The sequence below is a fragment of the Echinops telfairi genome, unplaced genomic scaffold, assembly GCF_000313985.2.
Source record: "Echinops telfairi isolate 266 unplaced genomic scaffold, ASM31398v2 ScPeMD7_23;HRSCAF=83, whole genome shotgun sequence".
NCBI lineage: Eukaryota > Metazoa > Chordata > Mammalia > Afrosoricida > Tenrecidae > Echinops > Echinops telfairi.
The window spans coordinates 8,625,102-8,641,397 of record NW_022103920.1 but is presented as its reverse complement, the minus strand read 5'-3'; the positions used below and the strand labels follow the sequence as shown (position 1 = coordinate 8,641,397).

General features: G+C 51.6%; 1 protein-coding gene across 1 annotated transcript in view; it reads right to left on the bottom strand.

Annotated features, from left to right (window-relative positions):
- The window catches only part of DGKI (diacylglycerol kinase iota), a 270,647-nt gene that overhangs the window by 87,855 nt on the left and 166,496 nt on the right, over window positions 1-16,296 (bottom strand). Inside the window, 3 exon segments of the mRNA XM_045288847.1 lie at window positions 6,143-6,163; window positions 6,406-6,450; window positions 11,157-11,236. Coding sequence (XP_045144782.1) covers window positions 6,143-6,163; window positions 6,406-6,450; window positions 11,157-11,236 — 146 coding nt within the window.

The window sequence follows — 16,296 nt, the reverse complement described above, 5'->3', positions numbered from 1 at the left end:
TCGTCTTTTCCGCAGTGGTTAGAGGACGGGGCTTCAAAACGTTCGTGGAAAACTGAGACAGAATCTAACGGCCATTTTCAGAAGGGTCAGGAAAGGGGGAGGAAGGGAAACAGACAGCATGGGGAGGAGGTGGGGAAGCTGAGGATAAATGAGATGAAGCAAAAGGTAGACACATGGCTGACTGCGAAAGTGATACTCTTCTCGGTAAGCCTTCACCTGATTCAGAATAAAAAGGTTTGGGTTTTTTTTTAATTAAGAATGAAAGCGAATGGAAATTTCCCACCAAGTCCCCTTGTACACTAACTAAAACTTCAACGATCGGCATGACGTGCTCTCTCACCTCCCGAATGCTCTACAGTGACGTTTCCTGCCCAGAAGAGCCCTGGGGGTGCTGTGGTTACACCCTGGGCTGTGATCACGTGGTTGGCACTTTGGAACCCCGGAAAGCAGCTCCTCGGGACAGCCTGGGAGTTCTGCTCCCGTCCGCAGTCACAGTCCCTGAAACCCACCGGGGTCACTCAGAGTCGGCACGGACCGATGGCAGGGAGTTTGGTTTGGGGTTATACATACAGGAGGGTCCCTGAATGGCCCAGCAGATGAATGGGCTCAGTTGCCGGAGGTCGAGTACACCCAGAGGTGCCTCACGAAATCAGTGTGACACTCGCATCTAAAATACCAGCCATTGAGTCCTACTCTGACCCACGTGGGTCAACATGAGCTGGAAAGCACTGGATGGGAACGGGTTTAGCAGCAGGAGAAGTATGCGCCCACCCACGCACACCCAGCAAAGGTAGACCTTGGCTCTAGGGATCTCTGGGTTGGGGACAACAATATCTTTACTCCAAACCCCAAACAAAAATGGCCAGCAGCAGGCTTGCTTCATGAATGCTACACATGAGCATACATGCACAGTGACTTCCTAGCTGGTAACACCAAAGCACAAGCAGAGCTACAGCTACCTTTCGGAAGCATCCGGCTGAAGGCGAGGAAGAAACATGGCTAGGCGCATGCAGCTACGTTTCTGAAGAGAGCCACCTAATGTACCTGAGCGGGGCCTCGTGCCGGCCAGCCTGTAGCTTTGGGAGTTCACTGAGGGTGTGCCTAGACTCCCCCATCCTCTCAAACTGCATGAAATCACATCAAGGAATCGTCGGAGAGGCTTGACTTGATCATTGGGGATCTGTGCTTCCTGTGAATGGTGTGATTCCGAGGAGTTGAACTGCCCTTGGCTCCATCATGGGATGCCCCAACCTTTCGTAGCCCACACTTCCTTTAAGATTGCATGTGCTTCACAATGAACAGTGTTAACAAAAGCTCCTCATTTCGAAAGCCTGAGCCTCGTGCAGTCCCCCTTTTTGATAGATGCAAATGGGAAGCCTGCTTCTGCTAGAAGCACAACCCCACACAGGGAAACAAGCCCGGATTCCTCCTCTGTACGTTTCTGGGAGTTAATTGGCATGCTCTCTGTGTAATTGGCAAGGCAATCACCGACACCCCTGCTTGGCCTGCACTGGCCAGACTTGCCCTCAATTTACATTCAATTACTCGGCGCTGCTGCACACATAATTTAATGACGGCGTGGCAGCCCCATGACACACACCAGTAGGTTATCCAATTAAGCCACACTCACCTAGCATTTAACCATACCTTCGTTGTGAATGAAGTCCTTGTCCTATCATGGAACTCCATGGGAGCATGGGCAAAGCCACGGAAGTCCCGTGGGATTGGGAAGCCAGGCTTCCCTTCATACTGTCGGGCTGACCATCACCTCCCTCGGAATGGCCCTCCGACTCCATCCCCCTTTCTCATCTGTTAGCCCCCACCCCACCCAACCTGTCCAACTCAGCTGCTTCCTGTCTCTTTCCGTCACCAAGGCACACACCAACCTCTCCTCATTCTGTGAGCAGGGATGGATCACAGTATGGGCCTATGTGCTTTGGCCCAATGACGGTCTCACTTTTTATCTCCCCTCTCACCTCAGACCTGTTTTATCCTGCACCCACTGCCAGCGAGTCAATTCTGACTCACTTGGGCCCCATGTAGGGCTCTCCGGAGCTAGCAATCTTTACAGGCATCAATCAGATCACGCCATCTTTCTCCCGAGGAGCAGCTGGGGGTTTTGAACTGCTGACCTTGAGGTTCGAAGTCCCATGCTTATCTGACAGCAAACCAGACCAGGGTTCCTTTTAAAACCTGCTTTAGCACTCCACAGCTCCCCCAGCAGAACAGGGACATGGGGGGCTTTTATTAAAACAGGCTTTGAAAGGTAAGGTTAAGATAACGGCACATGCGCCAACTCTCATTGATCCTGTAGAACTTTGAGTTTCTGAGACGGTTCATCTTTATGGGAGTGGCCCCATCTTTCTCCCATGGAGTGGCTAGTGGGTTTGAACCACCAACCTGGTGATTGGCAGTCCACTGCTCTTCACCCATTGCACCACCAGGGATGCTTAATGGTACGCTTAGAACATGGAAACGAAAGTATTCCAACAATTTCAAAGGCTGCCCTTTGTTTGGTGTGGAAGTCCTTCATTAATAACAACCATATTTATCTATCTGCCTGCCTGCCTACCTACTTACATGCCTATGTGTAGCTAGGAGAGATAGATAAGAGGTAGGTAGTGGGGAAGATAGAAAAGATACATAAATGTACCAGATAGATAAATATGGCTAGATAGATAATGGAAGATAGAAAAGTGGATGGATGGATGGATGAATGGATGGACGGACGGACAAGATAGCTAGCTGGCAGTCATAAGGAGACTTGGCCTTAGACAAGTTTTAATTTAATTCCTCCACTTGCACCATTACAGACACCTTCAATTCAGTCCACAAAAACCACATGGTTCAAAGCTCCTAGCCGGTCCCTGCCTTTCTCTGAGACAAGATAAATTAAATCCCAGGATGACTCTGCAAACTCGTTTCATCCCATCCATCAAAGGCCTTTCTGCATCCAGAAACACACGGAAGGGAGTTCAGAGAATGGAGGGAGATGTGTAAGGAGCCAACAGACGGGACACCGATCAAACATCCGTGGAAGGGAAGCAGCTCCCAGGGAAAGCGATTAAGGCGAACCCTCCCGCAGCCAGCGCAGAGGGTGTACAAACCAAAGTCAGTCCGAGAGGCCGTGAGCACATGGAGCGGAAGTAGCTCTGACCAAGATCTTTTTCCAACGCAAGTGAAACAGCGGTGCCCCTCCAGGGCACTGAGGACCGTGAGGATGACAAGGCAGGGACTGGCTCTGGGGTAGCTGAGCATGGCTGGGCCTTCAGTAGTAGCTCTAGGAAAAGCTTAAACAGCCTTGACAAGAGTGAAGCCATTTTGAGCTGACAGAGCCATGATGAACTGTAAATGAACTAGCTACAAACTATAAATGAACTAGCTGATATTAGGGAGGCAGGCTGTGCTGACAAGGGCAACATAATGTACCGAAGGAAATGTATGTTCAGAAGGCTTGGAAGAACGATCAGAGCGATTATTGTCCAACTAAGAGCAGTCATTGTTTGACTAAGAACGGCTAACCGCAATATCCTGCTTCTGTACTCGTATGTTCAGAAGGCTTGGAAGAACGATCAGAGCGATTATTGTCCAACTAAGAGCAGCCGTTGTTTGACTAAGAACGGCTGACCGCGATATCCTGCTTCTGTGCTCGGCTTGCTGCGACCCTGCACGTTGCAACAGCATAAAAACCTCTGGAAAAGTAAATGGGGGACCACTCCGTCTCCTCACAAAAGGGCTGATGGTCCCTGCGCAGGTAACACAACTTTTTCTTTTGAACTTGTCGGCGGTCTGGGTTGTTTTCTTTCTGGGAGCGGACAGTAGGCTACAACACTCCCAGGAGAATATCCCGAAGGCCCGGGAGGGAGACGGGAAGGGCTGACCTGTGGTTGCAAATGGTATTTTCAGTCGCCTCTTCGCATGAGAAAGTTGGACGCTGAATAAGGAAGAGCGAGGAAGAAACCGGTGCATTTGACTCCCGGTGCTGGCGACGAGCACTGAAAGTACCAGGGACTGCCAAAGAACTGGCAAGTCTGCCTCTGGAGAAGTGCAGCCGGGATGCTCCTTAAAAGGAAGGATGGAGAGGCTTCGTCCTGTGAATTTTGCACGTGTGATCAAGGGAGACTGATGGAGGGCATCGTGCTTGGTAAAGTAGGGAGGCAGCCAAAAAAGAGGAGGACCCTCCGTGGCTGTCACAATGGGCACGAGCATTGGGACAACTGTGAGGGCTGCAAAGGACCGGGCAGGGTCCCCTTCTGTTGCACAGGGAGAGCCGAGGAGTCAGAAGCGTCCGGACGGCGCCTCACAATGACCATGCTTTCTTAAGAAGCCTCCTCTTCCGCAGATGAGCAGAGAGAGCCCACCACCTCTCTGAATTCCGGCCCATCTTTCAAGCATGGGAACATCCCCATTCTGCAAGCAGAGGGCAGCTGGCTGGCCCAGCCACCTGGTGACAGGCTCCCTGGGTTGTCATTCCCACTGAGTCCCTTTGTGTCCCCCTCAGAGAAGGTGGAGACAGTCTTTTACTGCCAGCCGGTCCCTGCCGACTCACAGCAACCCTTCAGCACCGGGTGGAACTGGCCCTGTGGGGTTTCCACGGTAACTCTTCACATGAGTAGCAGCAAGCCTCGTCTTCCTCCCGAGGAGTGGCTGGTGGTTTCGAACTGCTGAACTTTGGGGTGAGCCATCCAATGCAAACTCCACCAAGCCACCCGGGAGGGCTCCTTCAGGGATTGTCAGCAGGCTATACATACTGAACATTTTCTTTCGGAATTCTTAAAGCCTCGTTAGTTCATGCAGGGTGTCATTTCTGAGCAGGGAGTCTTGGTAGTGAGTCACCCTGGCTTGGGGAAAAGAAAGAAGCCAAAGCGAGGAGGGACTCGGGCAGCTGAGCACTGCCCCCGGCCTCCCTACCAAGGTGCTTGGGCACCTGGACACCTTCCCCAGTGCTGTTTCCAGCCTCTGAGAGCAGGCAGCTGAGATGCCACGGGGATTGAGCTGACAGGATTGTCTTGGCATATGCTGTTGCTTTTAACTGATTGGGGCTTCTTCTGTTTCTCACAGGTGTTTCCGGAAGCTCGTGGAATGCCGTCTCCTATACAGAGACCCTCGTGATGAAAGTGTGTCAGGCCTGCCGCTGTCCTGGATGTTTATCGTTCTTTCTCCCACACCCTCCCCTGCAGCCCACCCAGAAGACCTGTGATTCTTCCATCATCAGCTTCTGACTTAAAATATGAAAAAACAAAGGGTTTCTTATCAGATTTCCTGCCTGTTGGTTTTGTCACTTTGGACATGAAACAAAGAGCGCTTCCCGTCCGTGTAGTTTGGAGACATCTTCAGAAGATTCCCGAAATCATCTACAGCCTGCGGCTGTTGATGTCCTTGTCCTGGGACCCCAACACCCTCCTCCCGAGAAGGATCCTCCAGGGAGAGGGACTTCGGGGGACCCCACAGCGCTGGGAGACACTGCCGGGCCATCCCCATCCCGTGTGAGCTATCTATTGAGTGAAGGGATGGCTGGAGAAATCTGAACAGCACAGGGGGACCGAGTAGTTGGGAGGAACCTGAACTGGCCAGGTCTACTGGAGCAAAAGCTACCTGAGCATTTCCTACCGCCTTGCTCGGTCCGTAGGAGAGCAGGCAGACGCCATCTATGAGAGCCTGCCCAGCAGACCAGGAGGGACCATCAGATTGAACGATGCGGCTTGAACTTGCAGCTCAAGTGGGAGCAGGAAATCCTCTCCCCTGGATGCGGAGGAGAGCAGTACCTGGTGGATGGTGGCAGCCAGGTCGGACCATGGAACCCCCAGGTCAGAGCTGTGAAATTGACAAGAGGCGTTCCGAGGAGAGCCCCCCGCAGGAGCATGGCGCAGGACTCATGGCCCGACGGCCCACGAAGCACACTCTTGTCTTGGACTTTTCAGCACGTGACCCAAGGGTCTCTTCCTCTGCGACTTGGGTCGGAGTTGAGTTTTCTGCTGTTGGTCATGCTAGGATCTCTTCCAAAGGTTCTGGGAGAAAGCTCTCAGCGCACGCTTGTACTAGACTAAGAAACCAACAAACAAACCCACACTCCCTGCCATCGAGTCGGTTCTGACTGATAATGGCCCTAGGACAGGAGCCGGAAGACTCATCTTTCTCCCACAGGGAGGCTGGTGGCTTCGAACTGCTGACCTTGCTGTTAGTCGCCCAAAAGATAACCCTCTCTGCCATCAGGGCTTTTTGTGTTAGAGAAGGACCGCCCAAACTCGGGAAGAGGAGGCAGACTCAGAACTCCCTGTGGTCTTTCCTCGGGAGAACGCTTATCTCTGGGGAGATGCAGAGGCCACATCAAAACGAGGCAGTACATGCAAGGCGGGCGTCTCTTGGCCAGCAGGTCAGAAAGAAGGAGAGTCGGTCAGGCGTTACCTGATAATGAACGCTCTGGGAGTCAGAGGAAACAGACTGCAGGTCCTAGGAGAGAAAAAGAGACAGTCGCTTCCTGAACATGAACGTAAACAGGCTTCCCCACAACTCCTAACAGCTGAAATCAAGGGAAAGTTCTGAACTCACCTGAAAACTCACCTGAAAAGCCTCTCTTCTCGCCCATGGCTGAGTTCATTGCCACTCACAAAACCCCATGTGGAGGCGGGGAAGACCTGCTCCTGACTGAAACCCCATTGCCAGGGAGTCGCTTCCAGTTCATAGCAGCCCCATCGGGCAGGGCAGAACAGCCCCCATGATGTTCTCAGATGTCAACCCTTTACAGGAGCAGAAAGCCTCCCTCGTCTCAGAGTGGACGGTGGTTTCGAACTGCTGACCTTGTGGTTAGCCACCCAACGCATAACCCACTATGGCACCAGGGCTGCTCCGCTGGAAGCAGATCAGCAAGTGTTATTTCTCAGGCACCCGTGGGTGGGTTTGAACCGCCAACTTTTGGGTTAGTAGTCCAGCACTTTACCATCGGCACCACCCAGAGAATCCAGAAAGTGCTATCTATTCACTCAAAAGGACTCCGGTTGAAAGAAGACAATAATACAATCATAATAAAAGCAGGCTACATTGGATGAAGGGGAGAAAGTTCACTTAGCTTACAAAGACTAAATAAGGCTTCGAGGTGGGAGATCAATGCTAAATTTCAAGGACCGAGAAGGCCAAAAGTAAAGCCAATTCTGTGGTAACAAGTAAGGGTCATAGGTAAGCTGATCCTTAAAAGAAGCTTCTTCGGAAGTCTCTAGAAGCACTTAGAAAGACTTGCTTTCTTTAGGCCCAATAAATACTGCCATGTACTTGTGTTTACACTGATAACTCACTTGGCAAATTCATGGACTGTATACGGAAAATCACCTGACATCTTCACGTTATCACGAAGTGCCAATTACCGGGCTTCAAATTAATGAGGTTGTGCTGGCAGGTTCTGAAAGCCTGCCTCCCTTTATCGGGTTGTATAACGAAGGTGTCACCCCCATCAGGTCCCCGCAGGCATCCTTGTTAGCCAGGGAAGTGATTCTATTTGCAGGTGTCAGCGTTCTGGGTACCTCTGTCCTCAGGCCTGCTTCCCACAGGGCTTTGTTAGCAGACTCTGTGCCCAAGGTAGGCTGAGAACTTTTCCTCTGGCTGAATTTCCCCCTTCTCTTCTCTGGGGCTTGTTTTCAACTGGCTACAGGTGAGATAACTCACTCACTGCAGCGAGTCCCACTCCTGCTCATAGTGACCCCAGAGATCAGAGTCGAACTGCCCCTGTGGGTTTCAGAGACTGTACATCTCTGTAGGCATAGAAAGCCTCATCTTTCTCCTGTGTAGCAACTGGTGGGTTTGAACTGCTGACCTGGTGGCTTGCAGTCCAGTGTGTCATCCACTATGCCAACAGGGCTGCGATAGATTTTGTCACAAACCCAAAAATCTCCTGGCCATCAAGTCAATTCTGACTCATGGCCATGTACACTGGTACAGCTAGGAACTGGAAACACAGGGACTCCAGGGCGGGTGATCCCTTCAGGACCAGTGGTGTGAGTAGCGATACTGGGAGCGTAGAGGGAGAGTGGTTGGAAAGGGGGAACGGATTACAAGGATCTACATGTGACCTCCTCCCTGGGGGAAGGACAACAGAAAAGTGGGTGAAGGGAGACATTGGACAGTGCAAGATATGACAAAATAATAATTTATAAATTATCAAGGGTTCATGAGGGAGCGGGGAGCAGGGAGGGAGGGGAAAAAATGAGGAGCTGATGCCAGGGGCTTAAGTGGAGAGCAAATGTTTTGAGAATGATGAGGACAACGAATGTACAAAGGTGCTTTACACAATTGATGTATGTATGGATTGTGATAAGAGTTGTATGAGCCCCTAATAAAATGATTAAAATTTCTTAAATTGTACGAGCCCCCAATAAAATGATTAAAATAAAAAAAAGAAAAGAAATGCCCCTGGGATTTCCAAAGCTGGAACTCGGAAGTGGAAAGCCTCCTCTTTCTCCCTTGGAGTGGCTGGTGGTTTTGAACTGCTGATCTTGCAGTTAGCAGCCCAAAATGAAACCACTACACCAGCAGGGCTGCTATCAGTTCTGTCTGGATGTATCAAAGCTGCCTTAGCAGCTTTAATATACAGGTGCTTCTTTCAGTAAGAAACGATACAGCAGTTGCTGTCTGCTTCTTTTGTTTATTTATTGAATAAAGGTAGTTGATACTCGATGTTTTGCAAGTAATACATGAAAGGTTTGGATCTGCTGGTTTTTGAGGGGGGGATCAGATTCGGGGCACTTTTCAGTGTGAGATCCATGCCCTTCTGATTCCAGGTGGCATAACCAGAGGGGGGGGGGGCGGCAGGCAGAGGGCCACAGACTTTTCCATTGTGTTCCGACATGAAATCCTATGGGCAAAGAAAAGGTTTTTCTTTCCTGCAGAAGTTACACTGCTGAAAGAATCGGCTGTCTCTGACAGAAGTCTACTGTGGGTGCGAGCATCGGTAAGGACATGTTTAAGGTAAGGACATGTTGTTTAAGAAAGGCAAGGACATGTTTAAGGTAAGGACATGTTTAAGAACCCTTTCTTAAACAACAGTGTCAAGATGTGGAGCTGTTGTTTCTTGGCCTCTCCACCTAGGTGTATACACCTTTGGAGGAGGCATGTCCCTCGCTCTGTCCCTTCCTCCCAAGACTTCCAGGCTATTCCATTGACATCCCATCAGAATGGCGGCGTGGGCATCCCGAAGGAACTCAAGCCGTGTTGCTTTTTAATGTGCGTTGCATTTGGGGAGCACAAGGAAGCCTGAAAGGCTAAGGTCAGAGCTGGAGGGTGGCTGGAGTGAGGCTTCCCATGGGAATTCTCCTAGCACAGCTCTGGCTATGCTCTGGAGAAGGAGCAGGTGCATTGCTGCGATGGGGGAGTTGGGGAGGTGCCCCTCGGTGTCACTTTTCTGTCCGTTTTCTATATTCTTCAAATGCCTTCCTGATAAGCTCCTGGCGGTGTAATGCGTCCTTTAGGGAAAGCTGTCAAACCAGCCACCATCACCTTCCGAGCTGACCTCTCTCATTTGACTTGACCTGGCCCCGCAGGTGTGCTCGGAAGCCGGGGTTTGATTGGGCCTTTCCTTGGGAGACTAAGGAGACCGAGGCAGAGGTCTCGTGTATCAGGTTACTGAGAGACTTGCCTGTGGCCATGCTTAAACACGCGATGTTGGAATCCATCTGTGCACGTGTGCACTGGAAGCCTAGCAGCAGTACGGCTTGCCCCTTTGTCACTACAGACTCCAAGTCCAACCCCATCGTCCTTTTCACTTTCTGGTCACTGAGACCACTGTTTGGGTTTGAGGGTAAGAGACCGCAGGGTGCTTTGTTTGGGTTTGTTCTGAAACACGCAGAGCATCAGAGTTGACATAGCCCGTCTCCCGAAATGAAAGCGGAGCCCGTACTCGTTGACTTCACTGTGGTATCACATGTCAAACCAGCCCAACGAGAACCCCGGGTCTGTTTGCATCGCTCGACAGCATCCCTGAAAATTCCGTGTAGCTCAGACCTTTCAGACATGCAGCTTGGCAAGAACGCATCCAAGGTGCTCGTGGTTAAAACGCTGGGCTGCTTACCAGAAGGCCAGCAGTTCAAGCCCACCAGCTGCTCTGCAGAAGAAAGGCCTGGTGCCCTGCGTCTAGAGGGAGACAGCCAAGACATCCCACAGGGGCAGTTCTACTCTGTCCTGAGGCGTCGTGGTGAGGTGGAATGTGCTCAAGGACAATGACAAGAAGACAAGGAACTCCAAAACAGGGAGTGGGACACCCTAGAATAACCTCACCCTGGTGGCATAGTGGTTAGGCTTTGGGCTGCCAAGCACAGGATCGGCAGTTGGAAGCCACTAAATGCCGCAGAGGAGAAAGAGGAGGCTTTCTACTCCCGTAACGAGTCGCAGCCTCGGAAACCACAGGGGCAGTTGTCCTGTCCCAGAGGGTCGCCCTGAGTCAGAACGGACTCGATGGCAGTGTGTTGCTGTTCTGCCCTGACCCTGAACAGTCCTCTCCCAGGTCCTCCACCTCTGGGGAGTAAAAGAGGCCCAGGGGGGAGAAGACGCTCTCGGATTCAACAGTGAAGTGCTCAGCTGCTAGCTGGAAGGTGGTGGTTCAACACACACACACACACACACACACACACACACACACACACACACGGCTGGTGAGTGGTTCAACACACACACATACACACTCACCCCCACCCACCCCGCCCCTGCAGTATAACAGCCTGGAGATCTCTTCCATAAAGACTACAGCCTAGACAACCCTCCGGGACATGTCTACTCTACGACATGGACTCTCCATGAGACCGAGTGGAGGCCACAGCATCCCACAGTGGGTGGGAGGAGGAGAAGACCAGGTGGCCTGTGCTCAAAGGACAAAAACCAAGCTCCCTGCCGTCCAGTTGATTCTGATTCACACAGCGACCCTGTAGGCCAGGGTAGAGTGGCCACACAGGGTTTCTCGCAGCAGCAGCAGCGTGGCACATACTCCCCCAGGTGGGCTTGAACCACCAACCTCCCGGGGAGGGCCCCATGCATACTGGCTGCACCACCAGGGCTCCTTCGCGTAAGGACCTGGCTGCCACATTTCCACTTGCTTCCACTGGCAGAGTTGCCCAGTTGCTGGTTGTTGGTGGGAAGGAAAGGCGGAGGAGAGGGCCAAGCGGATGGAATGCACTCACCTCTTGCAGCCGGTCTATGTACATGCGGCACGTGTCCAAGTCACAGTCTCCACGCACGACAAGAATGCCCAGAGGGATGGCTGGGGGCAAGGAAAGAGAAACGCTCAGACGGGGGCCGGGCAGGTCACCGGCAGTGTCGGCCTACTTCTTGGGATTGAAAACAAAGGCCAGAAACTGCAGTGGGCCTTGCTGTCTCATCTTGTGGATATAAGCACCCTCTCCTAGGCCCCCCTCCTCAGCAGTGGCCCTGTTGCCTGCCCCTGGCCGCCTGGAGAGCCTTTGATTCTAGCCCTGTGGAGTGTTGGTGACAGGGATTCTGCAGGACCAGAGAGCTGCTGGTCCTTTCTGCCAGCATTTGCAATGTGCAGCATGGGGTGTGGTCCACAGGAATGAGACAGTCGGGATTCAGGATACTCAGTCCCTTCCCTGGGGGATGCTGAAACAGCTTGGGAGCTCACCCTCTTGACAAGCTACACCTCCCAGCTCTGTGAGACTCTAGCTGGCTGAGACACTGTTGCCACCTGCTGGCAGATATCAGAACTGCAGGCGTGAAGTCTTCAATACAACAGACATTGTGAAGCTTGGAGATGGTCCTGTGGCAACAGGAGCTGAATTAGGCATAGGGTCCCTGGGTGATGGAGAGCACTAATGCATGTGGCTGCTAACTAAAAGACACCCAGGGGGAAAAAAGGCCAAATCTATGGTTTCATTGTTGTTGGTTGCTATTGAGTCTGTTCAGACCCACAGTGACCGAATGCAAAACAGGACAACATACTGCCCGGTCCGGCACCATCCTCACCATTGTGCCTCTGCCTGACTCCACTGTTAAAGCCACTGTGTCAATCCATCTCGTCGTAGCCCCTCTCCTTTACGAAACAATGATGTCCTCCTCCAGGGGCTGGACTCTCCGGACAACATGTCCAAAGGACGGACGACCAAGTCTCACCATCCTTGCCTCTAAGGAGCACTCTGGCTGCACTTCTCCTGACACCGATAAGTTTGTCCTTTTAGAATCCCACAGTCCTTTTAATCCTCTTCGCTAACACCATAAGTACTTGAATTATGGTGTCGGTGAAGAATATAGTTTCACTGAAACATTCAAAAGCTTGAAGTTGACCAAGTAGGGTAGCCAACTGGTGATGCGTGGTCACAGTGAGCCTGGAAGGACCCTGCCCACCCCCCGCCCCTGGTCCGTGGGTTTACTTTTAAAGCACCGTCAATGATAAAGGAGTCTAAACACACAAAGTAGCCGGGCTTTAAACACCAGAATGCAGAATAAGATAGGTGTTGACTTCATGGAAGGGAATTATGAGTCCAACGAGTGGGAGGAAAGGTGAACGGGGGATGAACAAGGGAATGACCAGGGTGATGGGGGGCTGGGGGAAGTCCCAGATCCCTGAGCGTGGTCCTGTGAAAGCGGAAGGGGAGAGGGGTGAATTCCTGCAGGGGGTAAGGGTGAGTGTGGGCTTCACACTTTCTGAAGAACAGAGGGCCAGGCTGGAGGGGCAAGGGTGGTCCAGAGAAGATGGCAGAAGAGTTTGTGTCCAGAACGTGCTTCCAGACTGATTTCCCTTCGTCAGCCCTAACCAGGACACCTAATCACCACCTGAGCCTCAGCCTTAGGGCCCGCAGCCCTGCAGACGTGGAGCTGGAAAGCACCTGGTAGACTCCTGCTGAGCCCACAGGTGAGGCTGGGCTCCGCGGCATGGAGACCAGCTTGTCACCTGTGCCTCTGCAGCCCCGCTGCCTGGGGCTGTACCTAGCAGAAGGAGGAAGACAGGCTGGGAACCTATGGACTTCTGAGAGTGAAAGTGTAACTTCAGTCTCAGCAGGCAAAGGAAGGAGGGTCTGGAATCAGTGTCATCCATTGGAAGACGGTGTGCCTTGGACTGAAGTCTCTGAGCCCATCCTGCCTTAAAGGAACCGGAGAAGGATGAGGCTGGCTGCTCCCATGAGGGTCTGCTGTCTCGGGAACCCAAGATAGGGTGCCTACGAGGCAGAATCGACTAGAGGGTGCTGGGTTTTCGGGGAGTGGTGTTAACACAATGGTCAAGCGTCTGGCCAATAAGCAAAAGGCTGGTAATTTAAACCCACCCAGTGACTCCCTGGTCAATAGGTAACACCACGATGAACGGAGAAAAGATGGAAGCTGACCAGGGCCTTGTCTGGCTTGGATTCCTAATCAGTGCCCATGGAAGCAGCAGTCAAGGGGTCAAAAGACACATTGCATCGGGTCAGTCTGCTGCACAAGGTCTCTTCAACGTGTTGAAAAGCAAGGAGGTTACTTTGAAGATTAAGGTGCACCCGACCTTCAATGCCAAGCCATGCAGGTGAAAAGTGGGGCACTGAATAAGGAGGACCAAAGAAAAATCGATGCATTTGAACGACAGTGCCGGTGAGGAATATTTAAAGCGCCTTGGAATACCAAAAGAACCAGCACAGGTAGGAAAGAGGGAACCGATTACAAGGAACTATATGTGACCTCCTCCCTGGGGGACAGACAACAGAAAAGTGGGTGAAGGGAGATGTCGGACAGGGCAAGATATGACAAAATACCAATTTATAAACTACCAAGGGCTCATGAGGGAGGGGGTGCGGGGAGGGAGGGGGAAAATGAGAACCTAATGTCGGGGGTTTAAGTGGAGAGAAAATGTTTTGAGAATGATGTACAAATGTGCTTTGCACAATTGATGTGTGTATGGATGGCAATAAGAGTTGTATGAGCCCCTAATAAAATGTTTAAAAAAAAAAAAACAAGAACCAGCACATCTGTCTTGGAAGAGATGCAGCCAGAAACACCGTCTCCGGTACTTTGGCCGTGTTCTCTGGAGAGACCAGTCCCGGGAGAAGGACACCGTGCTTGGTCAAGAAAGCAGAGGGCAGCGAAGAGGGGAAGGCCCTGGACAAGAGAGACGGACACAGTGGCTGCAACAATGGGCTCAGGCACAGGAACACTAGTGGGGAAGGTGCAGGACAGGGGTTGCTATGGGTCAGAGCTGACTCGGGGACACCTGTAGACAACAAAAGCAACCGTGACTTCCTGGCGGGGGAAAGCCTAGCCATCTGAGTCCATAGAGCTAACAGCCAAGAAAGCCCTCTGGGCAGTTCGACTCCATTCCCTGTGGCCGCTCTGCGGGGCCAAGGACCCAGCAATGCCCACCACCCGCCCTCAGGAGGAACAGCAGCAAGAGGACCAGCGGGGAGCCTCGGGCGGGCCGAGTACTCGCCAGCCTCAGGTTTCAATATAAACAGAAGCACCGCCAATCTTCAAAGGAAATGGAAGGGAAATTCAATTAAGCAATCCCCTTTAAAGTACTTACTAAAGCCATCATTCTCAGCTAGATACTAAGTAGATCCCAATAAGGCACACGCCACGGAGGAAGAGCAGAAAAAGGGTTTTAATACCCGATGAATTAAAAAACATAAAGCCAGCCTACAGACGAGGGCGGTGTTGGTATAATAGAGCTGCAATGAGCAGGAGAGCTCGCAGCTGGATCCAACTGAGGAAAAGTTCCGCTCGATTTCGACGGTGCAAGGTAGAGAAATGGAATATAACTGCATGTACCAATGTGCTTGGCCATCTAGAAAATGTTCATCTAGGAGGGATATAGGGGTCCAGATGGCTCAGTGGTGAAGCAGCTGGACAGCCAACCAGAAGGTTAGAGGTTCAAACCCTCTAACTGCTGTAAAGAAGAAAGATGGGGTAGTTTGCTTCCACAAACATTCAACCCCTGCCAAAACAACGACCACAGCAACAACCCCACTGTTTAGAGTCCATTCCACTCATAACAACCCTGTAAGAAAGAGTAGAATTGCTCACGGGGCTGTAACTCTTTACAAACTCCACATCCTCCCTCTGTGGAGCGGCTGGTGGGTTCGAACCACCGAGGTGTTGGCTAGCAGGTGAACGCTCTAACCACTGTACCACCGGGGTTCCCTATGTATATAGATTATAGCCTTGGAAAGCCTATGGGGCAGTTCCACTCTGATATGTATATACACACACCCGAACTTCAGAAAGTTTATGGGTAAAGGAGAGTAAGCGATAATTGAGTTTTCCCATGAACTTTATGAAGCCCCCTTGTGTACGTGTGTATGTGTATATATACATATTTAAATGCCAACCAGAATACTATGTACCCTTCATATTTTGTAGAAGTTATGAAAAATTCTAAGTCTGCTCTATTAAACACGCTGGGCCTAGTATGAATGCCGCCAAATGTATGCCTTCAAACGGCGGCTTCAATCAAACGGTGGTCAACTTCAAATCAATCAATGGAAGGACAGAGCCTCCATCTGCCCTCGGTCATCGTAAAAGTCACACGTCCACAGCATCACACCTCTCTGCAGGTTACACAAATGACTTCCTCGGGTTGAACTAAGACTCAGTGATTGGCCTTTTGACCTGGGCACGAGCTTCACTGTCCTTGACCTTGTCCAGTCACCTGGCTTGGGGCTCAGAGATATGACTGGACCCGGGAAGCATCGGTCAACACCGGCCCTACACAATCAAGCCTCCAGTGCTGGGGGTCAGGTGGAATTTACCAATTCCAAGAAGGCAGTGAAGAACCGGCTGGTTTCTGGGTTAAAGATGGGAGACTGGAGACATTTACTGCTCCCTCCCCAGGAACGCAGCTACACTTCTGACCTTCAACTGGATGTTAAGAAGACACACTAAGCCACAAACACAAGGAAAGGATCGTAACAAAGGAGGCAGATGGGAAACTGGGAACTGGCTTGGTGCGTCCAGCGAGGGCGATCTCCAACCGTGGTCAGGCCAGGTAAGAATTGAACCAAGACCCTCAGAAGGCTTGCACGCGGGCAGCGGCAGCCTAAGGCACTGTACGAAAGATGTGGCAAGCCCTGGGAATTCAGGTGGGAAATTAGGTAGTAGGCTTGGAGCTGAGCAGTTCTAAGAGATTCGAAGTTCAAATTCACCCAGGGATCCCTCCGATGAAGTGACTCAACTTCCAAACAATGGGCCACAGAAAACCCTGCGGAACCCTGCTCACCCACAACACGCAGGAAACCACTGAGCACACGGGGTTCCAGATCGGTTGAAAGGTTCAATGGCTTTTCAAACCCACCAGCCATTGCACAGCAGAGAGAAAGATCTTCCATGTTGGCGACAGCCTTGGAA